Source organism: Chiloscyllium plagiosum, chromosome 33 (genome assembly GCF_004010195.1).
Source record: "Chiloscyllium plagiosum isolate BGI_BamShark_2017 chromosome 33, ASM401019v2, whole genome shotgun sequence".
Taxonomy (NCBI): domain Eukaryota; kingdom Metazoa; phylum Chordata; class Chondrichthyes; order Orectolobiformes; family Hemiscylliidae; genus Chiloscyllium; species Chiloscyllium plagiosum.
In genome coordinates, this window is record NC_057742.1 from 1,903,717 (window position 1) to 1,920,423 (window position 16,707).

The 16,707-nt window shown below is 43.3% G+C and overlaps 1 protein-coding gene across 4 annotated transcripts in view; it reads left to right on the top strand.

Moving 5' to 3' along the window:
• Positions 1-16,277, top strand: part of LOC122539717 (peptidyl-prolyl cis-trans isomerase FKBP10-like) — a 39,301-nt gene extending 23,024 nt beyond the window's left edge. For 3 of the 4 annotated variants that reach the window (XM_043674733.1, XM_043674734.1, XM_043674732.1), the window contains exons 7-11: positions 5,813-5,958; positions 10,538-10,727; positions 12,049-12,191; positions 13,497-13,660; positions 15,117-16,277. In XM_043674733.1, coding sequence (XP_043530668.1) covers positions 5,813-5,958; positions 10,538-10,727; positions 12,049-12,191; positions 13,497-13,660; positions 15,117-15,305 — 832 coding nt within the window. In that variant the 3' untranslated portion in view covers positions 15,306-16,277. Of the gene's footprint in view, positions 1-5,812; positions 5,959-10,537; positions 10,728-12,048; positions 12,192-13,458; positions 13,661-15,116 lie in introns of all 4 variants that reach the window. The other variant, XM_043674735.1, reaches the window with a different exon arrangement.
• The last annotated feature ends 430 nt before the right edge of the window (positions 16,278-16,707 follow it).

Here is a 16,707-nt window from a genome sequence, read left to right on the forward strand (position 1 = left end):
GCATTGATGCTAGGCGATAGCATGGGAATATGGTGTGGAGGTGGTTGATTGGCCATGATCTAGAATGGCGGTGCTGGCTTGAGGGGCTGAATGGCCAACTCCCATTCCTGTATTCCCAAGGCACTCCAATCTTAGAGGCTTCACTGTTTCAATGAAATTTAAAACCAGGCAATGTTTTCCTCCTTGGGTAGATGTTTGAGATTCCATGAATTGCTTTGAAGAAGAGCAGGAGCTCTCCATGATGTCCTGCCCAATATTCATCCCTCAACCAACATCACTTTAACTCCCATCTTTATTGTATTTGTGTGTGTGGGATCTTGCTGCATGTGACTGATTGCACAGTCTCTTCATCTGAGCAGTACTTGATTTCTAAAAGTGCTTCATGTGTTGGAAAGGACTTTTGTAGATGGCCTCAGCTCATGAAAATCGTGTAGAAATGGAAGTCTTTCTTTTATGTTCTGCTGTGGGTCAATGATGCCTGAATCCCTTAGCCCCAAGAACTAAACAGTGATGCACTCGGGGTTTAATCCTCATCATGAACTTTGTTATAAATGATAATACAGTGGTCACCTGCATTGGGCAGTAGCAAGATGGGACAGTCATCCTTCATCCTGACCTTAAAGCATGGGAAAGTCACAGTTGGGGTCAATGCCTCTAAAGGGGCTTTTGTACTCTGAATAACCAATGTTTGCATTTTATTTGCTTCCCCTGAGGTGTAAGAGGACATTTCATCAAGAAAACGTTTGTTAGACTGTGGAGTGCTTTCTTATTTTTAAATTTATTCTTGGGATGTGGGTATTGCTGGCTGGGTCAGCATTTAGTGCCCTCCCAGGTTGCCTTTGAGAAGGTGGGGATGAGCTGCCACCTTGAACCGCTGCAGTCCATGTGCTGTAGGTTGACCCACAATGCCCTTAGGGAGGGAAATCCAGGATCCTGACCCAGCGACAGTGAAGGAACGGGGATATATTTCCAAATCAGGATGGGGAGTGGCTGGAAGGGCAACTTGCAGGGGGTGATGTTCCCATGTATATCCTGCCATGTCCTTCTAGATGGAAATGGTCATAGGTTTGGAAGGTGCTGTCTGAGGATCTTTGGTGAATTCCTGCAGTTCATCTTGTAGATAGTGCACACTGCTGCTACTGAACATCAGGGGTGGAGGGAGTGGATGCTTGTGGTGTGATGGTTTGTTCTACTTTGTCCTGGATGGTGTCAAGCTTCTTGAGTGTTGTTGGAGCTGCACCCATCCAGGCAAGTGGGGAGGATTCTATCACACTCCTGATTTGTGCCTTGTAGATGGTGGTTTTGCTATGGGGAGTCAGGAGTTGAGTCACTTGTCATAGTATTCCTAACTTCTGACCTGCTTTTGTAGCCACTGTGTTGACATGGTAAGTCCAGTTGAGTTTCTGGTCAATGGTAACCCTGATAACTCCCAGGACGTTGATAGTGGGGGATTCAGTGATTGTAACCCCATTGAATGTCAAGGGGCGGTGGTTAGATTATCTCTTGTTGGTGATGGTCAGAGGCTGGTATCTGTGTGGTGCAAATGTTAACTTGCCACTTGTCAGCCCAAGCCTGGATATTGTCCAGAACGTGTTGCATTTGGACACACTGTTTCAATATCATCCCTAAAGGATATTATTGAACCAGGTGGGTTTTTCTGACTATCGACAATGGTTTTGTGGTCATCAATAGATTCTTAATTCCAGATATTTTTCACTGAATTCAAATTCCACCGTCTGCTGTGGGGATTTTAAATCTGGGTCCTGAAAACATTAGCTGAGTTTCTGGATTAATAGTCTAGTGACATACCTCTGGGACCCGCATTGCTAAAGAAGCTATTCAGTGTGTGATCAGCTATCCCCTCATTTCTCTCTGAAAGTCACTCTGACAGGATGTTGTAGAAAGAATCTAACTCCAAGAGGAGTTTAAAATAATTCAGTTTTCACTGAAGAGGAAGATGTCAATATTGGGAGCTTAGTGCTTTACACCAGAGTAACCAAAAAACCCTCTTCACCATCTCGCACAAGTCAAGAGTGTGATGGAATACTCCCCACTTGCCTGGACGGGGGCAGCTCCAACAACACTCAAGAAATGCAACACTATTTGGGATAAGGCAGATGTTTGATCAGCACCACATCCACAAATGTCTACTCCCTTCTGGATGTAGGTTTGCTCGCTGAGCTGGAAGGTTCTTTCCAGACGTTTCGTTACCCTACTAGGTAACATCCTCAGGTGAAGCAATACTGAAAATTCCTGCTTTCTATTTATATGTTTGGGTTTCTTTACCCAAATATATAAATAGAAAGCAGGAATTGTCAGCATTGCTTCACCTGAAGATGTTACCTAGTAGGGTAACGAAACGTCTGGAAATGAACCTTCCAACTCAGCGAGCAAACCTACATCCAAAGCTTCAAACTGAGCTACAAATCTTCTCAAAACTCTTAATCTACTCCCTTCACCAACATCCACCATCTATAAGATGCTCTGCAGAAATTCTCCAAGGTTCCTCAGACTGCACTTTCCTAACCCACAGCCACTTCCATCTAGAAGGACAAGGGCTGAAGATACATGGGAACACCACCCTCTGTAAGTTCCCCTCCGAGCCACTCATCATCCTGAGTTGGAAATATATCACCGTTCCTTCACTGTCACTGAGACAAAATCCTGGAATTCCCTCCCTAAGGGCATTATGGGTCTACCTACAGCACATGGACTGCAGCAGTTCAAGAAGCTAGCTCACCCCCACCTTCTCAAGGGGGTAACTAGGGATGGGCAATAAATGCTGACCCAGCCAGCAATGCTTTATTCATAAGAAATATATTTAACAAATCTGTATTCTTTGTTTTAGCAGTGCTTTTCTAGAAGGTTTGCACCTGGAATAAATACTGTAGCTGTGAAATGAACTAATCTCTCAAATTCCATCATGACCTCTCCCCAATCAGTCATCCTCTGCATTTTTTGCCAATGACTAACACCATGAACAAAGAAAATTGCTTGATGGGACTTGCTGTTTATTCTCTCCAAAGAGCAGGCCTGTGCTGACATCTCCACTTCAAAATTTACAGCACACCTTACAGGTGTTATTCCTCAATGAACTTGCATTTACAGAGACCGCGTGTCCAATAGAATTGACCACATAGCGATGTTTTGTTAAGGGATGAAATTGCCTGAATGATTTCTCTAAATACTGTGCTGCTCCTCTGAAGGTAACTTTCCAGCAATAACAACTTAGATTTCTGTAGCATCTTTTAATAGAGTTAAACCTGTGTAAAAATAAACGCTTCTTAGGAGCATAGTCCAATGGACATCTGACATGAGCCAGTTAAAGAGCTTTTTTCCAAGATATATGTTGAACAAGAACAGAGAGATGGAAAAGTTTATCAAGGGAATTTGAGAACTGGGGGCCCAGGCAGCTGAAGGCATCAGCACCAAGGGCAGAAGAATTAAAATGGGATACACAAGAAGAAGGGATTGGGAGATTGCTGAGATCTCAGGACAGGACTGAAGAGATTTACAGGATGAGAATTAAAAATTAAAACATTAGGTCACAAAGTGATTTAACAACCAATCATTTTCTGTGATATGTGGTCACTGCCATAATGTAGAAAATGCAGGGACCATTTTGTGCACAGCAAGATCCCACAACAAGTGGTTAAATCATTCGTTTTCATGATGATGCGGGATGAATATTTGTGCAGGACTCCCTCGCTCTTCAGATATCACCACAGGACCTTTTACATGTGACCAGAGAAGGGTAGTCTGGGCTCTGTTTTATCCCTACCAAAGGATAGCACCCCTGACAGTGACAGTGTCACTCTCACTCAATACTGACACCGAATGGACCATGTGCTCAGGTGTCTGACCCTCAGTGGTCTGATGTGGAGATAGGTATGCTACCCACTGAGCCATGATTGGTTACCTGGTCAGAATTTGGCTGATTTCAGCACTGCCCAGGCGGGTCTGAAGGAAAGCAAACATTGCAGACTTGTGAGTATTTGGATCACAGTAATTACTGTTCTAGTGGGTCAGAGATGACATAAAGACATTGCTGTTCTCTCAATTCAATACTCAGTCACTTTGAAGTAGAGAGAACCCATGCACACATGTATCTGTACCTCGCAACCAGTTACTGGTTTTACTCTACCTGGGGAAGGAGTTCCTGGTCAGCACTAGTCTTGATCCTGTCTTATCCTGGAGGAAGAGACAAACATAACAAATTGCTGGAGAAACTCGGCAGGTCTGGCAGCATCTGTGGGAGAAAGCAGAGTCAATGCTTCATGTGACTCTTCTTGAAATAGAGAGAGAGAGAGAGAGAGAGAGAGATAGATAGATAGAGTGAGAGAGCGAGAGAGATTCCCTGGTTCTGTCTCCACAGATGCTGCCAGACCTGCTGAGCTTCTACAGTAAATTCTGTTGTTTTAGATTTCCAACATCTGCAGTATTTTGCTTTATTTAAGTGACAAACACAGTCTGACTCTGCCTGGCAATGATGTTACTGCATTCTGATCAATCATAGCAGAATGTAGACTGATTCTGCTTCCTTAGCCATTAGTTAGTGATTGAACAGGATTCAAATAGAGTACTGAAGGTTTTCACCCTCTTAATATTGGATATGCTTCTTATAGGAACAGGCCCAGTGGCCTGAGGAACTCAGCCATGATCTTTCTTAAAATGAACATTTTAATCCTTTGAGTGACCCGTTCCAAATATTTCCTACAAAAGAGAAAATCTTGCTGGAATTTTTAATGTTTAGAATTTGAGGAATGAAATTTACACACTAATTCACCATCAAGATCCAGTTTGAGCTAATAATGGCATTGCTATGTCTGGTGTGTGAGTATGTTCACACACAGGCTTAAAGGGTAAAACTTCCGTTCACGCAGGTCTCTGCAAGATTCCGGCCCTGATGGAACATTGACCTTTCACCTTTGCATTCCCAGGAGCTTATGTGCAGTCTGTCACTGAATGGTGAGTTCACGGGCCTCCGAGGCAGTGAGCTGGAAACCTCCCGCTTGGCCTGTAACGCCCCCTGGGAGCAGGTAGTGTGGTTTGGGTTTGAGTTTGTTTATTACAACTGGACCAGAGGGGGAGGGCAGCGAAGAGATTCTTATTTTGTGTGCGGGTGTGTGTGGGTGTGGGGGTGTATGTGTGTCAGTATGAACCTTCTAAAACAGGGCATGGCCTGTGGCCAGGGGATAATTGGTTGGGCAGTAACAAGCTCTCAAGGCCTTCTCAGCAAAGAGGCAGCACAGTTCGATGGCACCCTGAAGGGTTCAGTCAGCAGCAGTCACTTGGCCAGGAGTTTTGCAATCCAGTTCCCTGGTATCAGCCCTTGCTGGGATATAGGTCTGTCTGTAGGGACCCCTCTCCATGTGAAATACTGGGACACTGTGGCTGTTTATTGGATGTAAGACTCTCAGTCTGAATCTGGCCTAGCCTGAAGTCCCGTTGTTTCCATTTCTCTCAGGAGTGAAGGTCACCATATATTTTTTTCCCACCTTTGTGTCTCTATCATTGTGCTGGTTGAGATGAACACCCTGTATAGTGTAGTGATCAAACTATAACCTCCCTGGTCGTAGCAGAGTGGGCATCAAGTGTTTCACCATGGGGGAGCTGCTGTAGATTTCGTTTGAGGTCACTATGTAGCTCTCGGTCTGCTCTTCCCAGCGTTAGCTTTGTTTACAGCGTAACCTCTAAGTGTAGCAGAAACTGATGCATCTTCATCATCTGGTGCCCATCATTGGAGGCTTTTACAGTTTCATTGTATTTTATGAAATGTTCAATATGTTTCTAAATTATGTTTTGAACCTAGTTACTCACGGAATCATACATACGACACCTATATTGGAATGGGTTATGTCATTTCTGGGATAGACCAAGGTTTACTGGGAGCGTGTATGGGAGAGATACGTCGAGTTGTTATCCCCCCACACCTGGCTTATGGACAGGATGGTGTTGGTAAGAAATTTATTATGTATCCATTCATGTTTGAGATTACAAGCAATGAAAGCTAAACTATTTTGACTTATTCAATCCATTGACAACTGGTATTGAAAACAATGGCAAATCCTTCATGGGCTCTTTCCCCTTCTTGTAATTTCCTTTACCCCTCCAGGCCTCTATGATACCATCGGTGTTCATCCAACATTGATCTCCTGTCCATTCCCAACACCCTCTAACTCCACCTTCCTTCACCTCCCCATTGGCTGCCTTACCTTCAGCTCCCTGACTCTTGGGCTCTGGTATTCCATCCCTAACCCTCTTCATCTCTTGACTTCTCCCTTTTCAAAAAAATGTTTACTCAAATCTATGATTCTTCTTGTGGTATCTGTCCTCATATCTCCTTGTGTGGGTCTGTGTTGGTGAATCATCACTAATGGTAATATCTAGGTATAAGTTACTGTTGTACAAAATCTACAACTGTACAAAACTCCAGAAAAAGAGTGCAAATATGGGTACAGTTAATGTTTAAAAGACATTTGGATCAGTTCATGAATAAGAAATGTTTGGAGGGATATGGGCCAAGCACAGGCAGGTAGGACTAGTTTAGCTTTTGGGTTATGGTCTATATGGACTGGTTGGACCGGAGGGTCTGTTCCCATGTTGAATGGCTCTCTAACTTGTTACTGTTTCATCTGATTCTCAAGCCAATATGTTCCCTTTTGAGGGGAGCTGTTGATTCAGAGGAACTTGCACTTGTAAGTAGCTGTGACAAATTTAGCATGTTCTCTCCACCCCCACCTTCTCTTAAAGGGACTGTGGTGCTTGTGGCCAATGGTATTATCATATGAAATGAATCATGTGCACATGTGAAATAGCTCCCCTCTTGGTTTGATGTTCATTGATTTTTGATTCTGCATCTAAGACTTCCCTTTTGGATATTTCTTGTGTTAAAGTCATCTGGAAGGTTTTTGTTGTTGATGTAGAGGCAACACATTTAATTTTCCTATTGGTTGAGTCTCATCAGTATTTCTGGCTGTTTCAGTGCTGTGGGACTCTATGACTATGGGAGAGAGTTTCCTCCTTTCTCACTGTGATGAAACTGATGAAAATTTGAGACCTCTAGGGGTGGTGCATACTCTTTGAAACATTTGCTTTTTGACATGTTGTGGGATCCCATAATGTGGGATCAAGTAGAACTTTAAGACTCAAATCATTTACTATTAACTTTGTACTTATAGCAGCTTCTCAGCTGAAAGCTCACAGGGTAAAAACTAGCTGTGTGCTGTGGCTGGTGTAATTGGGTATGTGCAGATGCCAGCACATTGTGTGGAAAGGACAGGGCAAGAGCTAACAGCTGAATGTTGGAATTAAACCTCAGATATCCAGGAACAGTATCACAGGTGATCAGCAAATTCTGGACAATAAAGATAAAGAAGTCACCTCCAACTGTGATCCAGTGATAATGGAGTGTGGACAAATCACAAAGTTCAATCTGTAACAGAGAATCTCCAGCAGACCCAGGGCAGAAGAGGAGGAAAGTCCTAGTGATGGAGTGATCTGAGAATGGGAGACCACCCCCTCCCACATCCCCTGCTCCACTCGCCACTATCCGTTCCAGCTGAGCACAATCCCCTCACTGTATGTCATATCCTGTACAGTCATAGAGTCATACAGCACAGAAACAGATAATTCAGTCTAACTTGTCCACGCCAATCAGATATCCCAATCTGATAAGTCCCATTTGCCAGTATTTGGCCTATCTCTCTTTAACCCCTTCCTATTCAGATACCCATCCAAATGCCTTTTAAATGCCATTATTGTACCAGCCTCCACCACTTCCTCTGGCAGCTCATTCCATACACACACCACCCTCTGGATGAAAAAGTTATCCCTCGGGTCCTTTTTAAATCTTTCCCCTTTCATCTTAAAACACCTTGGCTATTCACCCTATCCATGCCCCTATGACCTTTATAAACCTTTATAAGATCACCCCTCAACCTGCAATGCTCCGGGAAAATACTTCAGCCTATTCAGCCTCTCCCTATAATCCAAATCCTCCAGTGCTGGCAACATGCTTGTAAATCTTTTCTGCACACCCTCAAGTTTTACAACATCCTTCCGATAGAAGGGCATCTAGAATGGTATGCAATATTCCAAAGGTGGCCTCAGGTGCCACAATATGACATGCAGCTCCATGCTCAAATGTTTTGACCTATGAAGGAAAGCATCCCAAATGCCTCCTTTACTATCCTGTCTACCTGCAACTCTACTTTCAAGGAACTATGAACCTGCACCTCAAGGTCTCTTTGTTCAGCAATAAGCCCTATCATTTACTGTACAAGTCTTGCCCTGATTTGCCTTACCAAAATGCAACATCTCACACGTACCTAAATTAAACTCCACCTACTGCTTCTCAGTCCGTTGTCCCATCTGATCAAGGTCCCTCTGAGATAAGCATCTTTGCTGTCCACTACATCACCAATTTTAGTGTCATCTGCAACTTACTAACCAGACTTCCTGTAATCACATCCAAATAATTCATATAAATGAGAAAAGGCTGTGAATTCAGCTCCAATACTTCAGTCACACACAGGCCTCCAATTCAGAAAAACAACACTCTACCATCGCCTTGTGTCTCCTACCTTCAGGCCAATTCTGTATCCAATTGGCTCGCTCCCTCAGATCCCATGTGATCTAACCTTACTGACAGGCTCCCAGGTGGAATCTTGTCAGACTCCGATAATTCATCCTAAACAGTGACACTTACATCAAAATTTGCTGTACAGGGAATAAAATATTATCTCCTTCAACTGTTTCCCAAGTGACTGTCCTTCATAACTTGAATATATCCAATCTGAATTTTTTTTTCATCAAGGTTAACATCTAACTTTTTCCTTTTTTTACAAATTCACTCATGGGATGTAGGTTCTGCTGGCTGGGCTCATCCTTTGCTGTCATTGAGAAGGTGGTGGCTTTTTGAATTTCTGCAGTCTCCTTGGTGGAGATGCACTCTCAATGCCCTTAGGGAGGGAATTCCAGGGTTCTGATCTAGCAACACTGAAGGAACGGTGATATATTTCCAAGTCAGGATGGTAAATGGTTTGGAGGGGAACTTGCAGGGGATGATGTGCCATCAGTCCGAGAGAAGGTGCTGTTGAAGGAATCTCAGTGAGTTGTTGCAGTGATCTTGTAGATATAGATCTTACAAATGGATTCCCTGGCTTTACTGTTCTAGGCAACATCAAATCATTTGTCACTCTACATTATCTAGTCCCTTTTTGAAGCCTAAAACAGCATTCAAATCACCTCTGAACCCCTCTTCCAGTAAGGATATACCTAGTTTATATACTTGTTCCCCATAATGTAGTCCTATCTGATAGAAGATTGTTGAGTAAAGGGGCTGACAAAATCTCAGTGACTGAGTCTACTGACAATGTGAGTTACTGAGCCAAATATAATGGAAAGGTGTCCATTTCCATCTTAGTTTCTGCTAGGTGTGTTGAGCAAGTAGTTGAAAAAGAGAGCTCCCTTGGCCTCACCCTGGGGTAGATGCTTGAAGGACTGACCATAAATCTCATTTGCATGTTTAGTTCCAAAAATTGAGAAGCCAACTGACTTTCACAGGAAGAGTGACTCCCAATGTTAACTCTGAGCTCAATCCCAACAATATTTGGTTCATGCAGCTCAGTGAGTGGTGCTCCCCTCAATAGGCATCCCAGGAGTTGTTGTATATCTTTGGTGATGGAAGAGTTACACAGTGGTATTTCAAAGGGAGGAAGAGATCATCCTGGCAATAGTTATCTCAAGATCACTATAGTAGATCATCGAATCACCAGACTGATTCCTGGCATAGCAGGACTGATGCATGCAGAGAGACTGGATCAGTTTGGACCATATTCAGTGGAGTTTAGAACAATATTAATGTGGGAGGGTATGGGTTTGGAAGGGAATCTTACAGAAACCTATCAATGTCTAACAGGCATCGACAGGGTAAATGCAGGAAGGCTGTTCCTGATGACTACGGAGTCCTGAACCAGGGGGCCACAGAGTGAGAGTATGGGGTAGGCCGTTTAGGACTGAGATAAAGAAAAAAATGTCTTCATCCAGGGAGTGAGGAGCCTGTGGAATTCTCTGCTACAGAAAGCAGTTGAGGCCAAAATATGGTTTGTTCTCAAGAAGGAGTTAGATACAGTTCTTGGGGCTGAAGAGATCAAAGAGTATGGGGAGAAAGTGAGAACAGAGTTTTGAGTTGGATGAAAAAACCATGATCATATTGAATGGCAAGGCAGGCTTGATGGGCTGAATGGCCTACCTCATTAGCTATGTTTCTATTTATCTTATTGTTATCTGTGGAAGCTTGCTGTGTACAAATTGGCTGCTGCTTTCTTGCATTACAACAGCGACTACACTTGTAGAAAGGACTTGTCTGACTGCAAAGTGCTTTGGAATATCTCCCAGCTCCACCTCACACCCCTCCCCAGCACCTTCCTTCCTCAAATCCTTCCTGTCTCAGTGCTATATCTGGATACAATTGTTGCTCCTGTATGTACAATGCTCTTGAGCCAACATGGCTTGACTGGATTTTTATCTGCAGCCAATAAGATTCCGCCTTCCGCTGTGCTGGTCTTCGATGTTCACATCATCGATTTTCACAATCCAAAGGACAGAGTGCAAATCCAACCTTACTTCAAGCCAGATGCCTGTAACAGGACATCACAGATCAATGACTACGTGACTTATCACTACAATGCTTCCCTCGTGGACGGTACCCAACTCTACACCTCGTACGTTATTCAGCTTTTTACCAAACTAGGTCTCACTGTCCCTCGTGTTATTGAGATAGAGATGAACATTCCAATCCAGGGGCCACTTGTGCTAATCTAAGGTAGAACCCTAAAGAGTACAGAGGATGCATATTCTTGCCGCAGTCTGTGGAAATCAGATCCTCACGTGAGTATTTGACCACAGTGGGAGGGCTGAGCCAGAGGTGCTGGATTCAACACCCCAGGCACCGAATATAGGTTGCCACCTGAATGCAGTAAGAAGTGTTACACTGTCAGAGGTGTTGTCTTTTGGATAGGAGGTTATACTGATGCCTCATTTGTCCCACATAATGATAATCTCACATTTGAGAGAGCACAGAGACTATTTGGAAGAGTCTAGTCAGCAACTATCCCTTCAGTATCATCAAAACGGCCAGCTTATTGGATCTTGTTGTGTGTGAGTTATTTGCCATCTTTATTTCTACACCTAAAAATAATTTCATTTATTGTCAAGTGCCTTGCAAAGGTTTGAAAGTGCTATATAAACATATAAATATAAATGTTTCTTGCCTCTTCCCAACTGAAAGGAAAAATATCTGACGACCTTCCAAATTAACAAATGCAAATCCTGATGCATTGGCTCTGGAATGATCCCTCTGTACTCGAACAGAGCCAGAAGCCAGATTGTAGGCGACACATTCACTGAGTTTAGAATGATAAGAATTGGACAGGGCACTCATCCATTTTTTTTTATTCACTTGTGGGATGTGAGCAACACTGACTGGGCCAAGCATTTATTGCCCATCCCTAGCTGCCCTTGAGAAGGTGGGGGTGAGTTGCCTTCTTGATCCACTGCCGTTCATGTGCTGTAGGTAGACCCACAATGCTCTGAGGGAGGAAATTCCGGATTTTGACCAGTGATAGGGAAAGAACGGTACTATATTTCCAAATCAGGATGAGTAGCTACCTGTTACATATAATCTGCAGGAAAATGGGAGATTGTGTATTTTGGAGGAGGATGGGACCTAGCGTGGGGGGCCAAACTGCCTATGGCTCCCTCACTGTCTGCCTACGCTCACATTCACACACAGGGTGAGGAGAGTATCCCAGTAAACACACTGGCTTCCTTGGCAAATATCAGGGTTAACAATAGAAAAGGAAACAACTGACAAAACTGTACTTGAATATTATGATCAAGTGCCCCTGGGTTAGGGCATAACAGCACGGTAACGGGTGGGCAGGGTCAGGGTTGATAGTTCCTTATAAATGAGGATTTGCTGGGGTTTTGACTGACTAACAATTCCTCTTTCTGTTTGTTTTGTTTTGCTCTGTTGTCCTTTAGCCGTGAGTTTGACGCTCCTCCAACTTTTATCCTGGGTTCTTCGAAAACGATTGAAGGATTGAGTCAAGGCTTGTTTGACATGTGTATTGGAGAGAAACGGATTTTGACAATACCACCACATCTTGGTCATGGAGAGATGGGAGGTGAGGGAGGATGAACAGTGTATTCTTCATTATTGTGAGACTTACTTAAACTGTTTCTGTGTTCAGTCTGGTTGGGGTAGGAAAGTGTCATTGCTGTCAGATTATATAGGCAGCATTGTGGGTTTAGACCAACCAATTCAATTTGAATAAAATGTTCCTATCTGAACACTACCTGTTGATGTTGCACTAATTATAAACACCAATATCCTTTGGCGAAAGAAAACCAACTTTGGTGCTCTGACACCTGACTCCTTGCCCATCCCAGCCTAGAAAGCTTCAATGACCAATATGTTTGTATCTAACCTTATGCCAAATGCTTCTCACAGAGTTTGGGGCAACTAGGGATGAGTAATAAATACAAACCGAGTCCGTGATATCCATGTCTTGAGTGAATACTGTTCTTCATATTCTTCCTCACTGTAATTCCCCTGCTTGCTGTTGCAATTGTCCAGCCCTTACTTTTTCCTGCTGTTTGCCGGGATTTTTAAAATTCATTCACAGGATGTGAGCATCACTAGCTAGGCCCAGCATTTATTGCCCATCCCGTATTGCCCAGAGGGCTGTTGAGAGTCAACTACATTGCTGTGGGTATGGAGTCACATGAAGGCCAGACCAGGTGAGGGTGGCATTTTCCTTCCCTAAAGGACATTAGTGAACCAGATGGGTTTTTTTTGACCCTGACAATGCTTTCATAGTCATCATTAGACTATTTATTCCAGACTTTTATTGAATTCAAATTCCACCATCTGCCATGGCAGGATTCAAACATGGGTCCCCTGAACTTTACCTGGGTTTCCGGATTAACAGTCCAGCAATAATACCACTAGGCCATTCCCTCTGCAACGCTGCATTGGTCAATGCATTAATGAGATGATTCCAAATTGCTACTTTCCCTTGAGCCCTTGTCACACACGATTTCAAATGTTATAATGCTTGGCCATGTCAAGACTTCCCTTCACCCTCGCGACCTGCTCAATGTAAAGAACAGAAAGAGGCCAAGCAACCCGTCGAGGTGATTTTGCCACGTGGTTAGATCCTTGCTGATCTCCACCTTAACTCCATTGACTCCTCTTGATTCCATAATAGCTTTAACCAGCAGAATTATCCGATCCAGCTCCTTCTGTTTCAACTCCCCTGACCCCCCCCACCCCAGCCAATGTCCTGGTTTATTGAATATGTGATGCTACACCAATGTCCCTCACTCTCTGGGTTTGTAGTTTGTGATATCTGTCTATCCTGGTGCTGATATTAAAGTGATTTTTAAAAGATGTGTTTCTTCACCCCTACCCCCATATTGACCCCCAGCTGGAGATGTGCCTGGCAGTGCAGTGCTGCTGTTTGATGTTGAACTGCTGGACTCGAAGCCAGGGGTCCCAGAGGGTTATCTGTTTGTCTGGACTGATAAACCTCCAGCTAACCTCCATGAGGAGCTTGATAGTAACCAGGACGGAGAGATCCTACTTGAAGAGGTAACGTGCTCGCACTCTCCAGCAGTGGGACCTTTTGTTTTATACATATGTTCATGTATGCGAGTGTCTCTGCCTAAGACAGGATTTACTGCCCATCCCTAATTGTCCAGAGGGCAGTTCAGAGTCAACCACATTGCTGTGGGTCTGGAGTCAGCACTCATGTCATGAGTGAATCAGATGGGATTTTCGTAACTCTTAATTACAGATGTTTTATTAAATTCCAACTTCACTATCTACCATGGTGGAATTTGAAGCCAACTCCCCAGAGCATTACCTAGGTCTCTGGACTCCTAGCCTGTTGTTATTGTTAATATCACTAGACCATTGCCAGGTGGCCACATCAAAGCTGTCCATACAGAATGCGACTAAGCATATCCAGCCCAATCCACGCACAGTGCAGTCGGATCTTCTTCAATGTTGCAGGGTGAAAGAAATTGGAGAGAAACAAGAGTTGAAATTCATTAAATGGCCACGGCACTGCAGGTGAGTTCAAAGATAGTGAGGGTCAACTTGTAAACCAGGATGAGAATTTTAAAACTGATGCATTGTTGGAATGGGGGTCACTGAAGCTGAGCAAGCACAGAGGTGATGTCTGACTACTTTCTGAATTAATTAACACAATTAACTGACTGCTCTGTAAACTTGCTGCACATCTCATGCTGCACATGAAAATGTTAAAAACTCTAGCTATCCTCAGATTCCACGTGCATTGTCTAGTGGATTAGACTGCTAACAGTTACCTGATCTTACCAATTCAGTATTCTAAAGAGCCTAGATTAGGTCAGTCTCCAATCTCCAGTGGGGTCCATTACATTCTATTACATTGCTATAACAGGATGAGAGCGCAGTTAACAAATCAGCTGAGGGATGACCTTGTAGAAGTTTATAAAATCAAGAGGGACATGGATAGGGTGAATAGCCAAGGGCTTTTCCCCAGGACGGGGAGTCCAAAACTAGAGGACATATGTTTAAGGTGAGGGAGGAAAAGTTTAAAAGGGACCTAAGGGGCAACGTTTTCACGCAGAGGGTGGTGCGTGTATGGAATGAGCTGCCAGAGGAAGTGGTGGAGGCTGGTACAATTACAGCATTTAAGAGGCATCTGGATGGATATATGAATAGAAAGGGTTGAGGGGGATATGGGCCAAGTGCTGGCAAATGGGACATAGATTAATACAGGATATTTGGTCGGCATGGATGAGTTGAACTGAAAGTTCTGTTTCCATGCTGTACAGCTCTATGACATAGCATCCTGAGTTTTATTAATACTGGTAAAGGGTGCAAACCCTGGAGTTCTGTGTGCAGTTGGTTGAGGGAGTGTCATGGAGATTCACTTGGCTGATAGCAAGCCAGCACAGAGACCATGGGCCAAATGCGAACAGCCCAGAAGGCCATTCTGTTCAGTACGTGAGAAGACTTTGTCTTGGGTTTTAATTCAAGCTTATGCTTTTTTTTGCAGTTTTCTCGTTACATCAAGGCACAGGTTGATCAAGGTACAGGTCGTCTCTCGCCAATCGATGATCCTGAAAAACTAATCGAGGACATGTTTGGAAATCAGGACCGCAACAAAGATGGGAAGATCACTCCAGATGAGCTCAAATTGAAGACTGATGAGGACAATGAACGGATTATGAAAGATGAGCTATGAATATTTTACATGTTTAAAAAAAAACTTTCCATTACATCCCAAAGCAGGCACCCTGTAAACATAACATTGGAAAAGGTTTTCAACTTTTTGTTCTGTTTACTAATTTGGCTTCATGGTCCCATTTGCAATTTTTTTTACCTTGTCTCTCTTTTCTGTTGCTTATTTTGACTTTCTTCTTGTAAGGTTGTCCCCTCCATATAATTGGCTCAGGATTAGTGGTGTGAGAATTGATTGTCCTGCTTTCTACATGAGGCCTGGGGACACTAATCAATGATAATGCCTGAATTAATAACTCTAGGTTGTGTGGGTGTGCACTTATGTGTCAGGTACTCAGGATTGAGTTCAAGGTAAAATGGCCAAAAACTGACCTGGCAGCTCACTGTAAATCTCAGATTCTTATTTGGAAAGGTCCAACAAACATCCACAACCTGCTGTAGAAGCAGAGTTCTTAGTACTGTGTAGAAACAGTGATTTTGGGAAAGTACCCTTCCCTCTCCCCTTCCCCAGATACTAAGGTCAATCGTGACTCTCTCAAGTTTTCACAGCAGTGAACACAAAACTGCTCAAATTCAGGGAATGAGCCACATAAGGAGGTGCCTTTAATGCTTTGAGAGAACTGTTTCTGTCCAGGACACACACAACCTTGCTTGAGGTCTCTTGTTCCCTCAATCCTGTCCTGACTGAGTTCAGTGGCTTCCACCCACTGTGTTTAAAGGATGGGGATAGTTGCTTGAGGCTATGCCTGGACTTATACCCATCCTTGACTTCAGTTTTTATTAAGCTCTAGGATTCCTATTCAGGATATTTCTCATCTTTTTTTTTGTATGTTTTTATTTTTGCATTGAGTGGATTTTATGAAAAGTGTCTCTCAAGTGAAGCTGTGGTCCCTGATCTCAAATGGAAGCCTTTATGTAAAAGGAAGTGGAAAATTTCCACACCATTTGATAACTAAATGGATTTCTTGTATAAAAACTTCTAAACGTTTGTCGTCATTTTTGACTTGGGTGCTATATTCTCAGGGTTATGGCTGTTACTGGCACTTATTCTGAGAATGTTGAGGTAGGGTATTTTGATATGATAACTTCAGAGGGCAATTAGTAATCAAGCAGTTTGTTGTGGGACTGAAGGTACATGCAGACACGAAGCAGGTAAAAATGGCAACATATCTCTCCTTGAGAAATACTGATAGTCTTTACTAATGAGCTCATGTCAGGACCACTAATGGAGGAACTACCCTATCCTCCTTATGGTTAGCATGTGTGTGATATAATCAAAAGTGAGGGTCTTGGGATCTGCCAACAGCCATAACCCAATAAATTATTTTAGGGGTTAGTTTTTCAGAAGGGATTAAAATTGCAGAAACCAAAATAATTCTTTACAGATTATCAGCATTCACCAAATC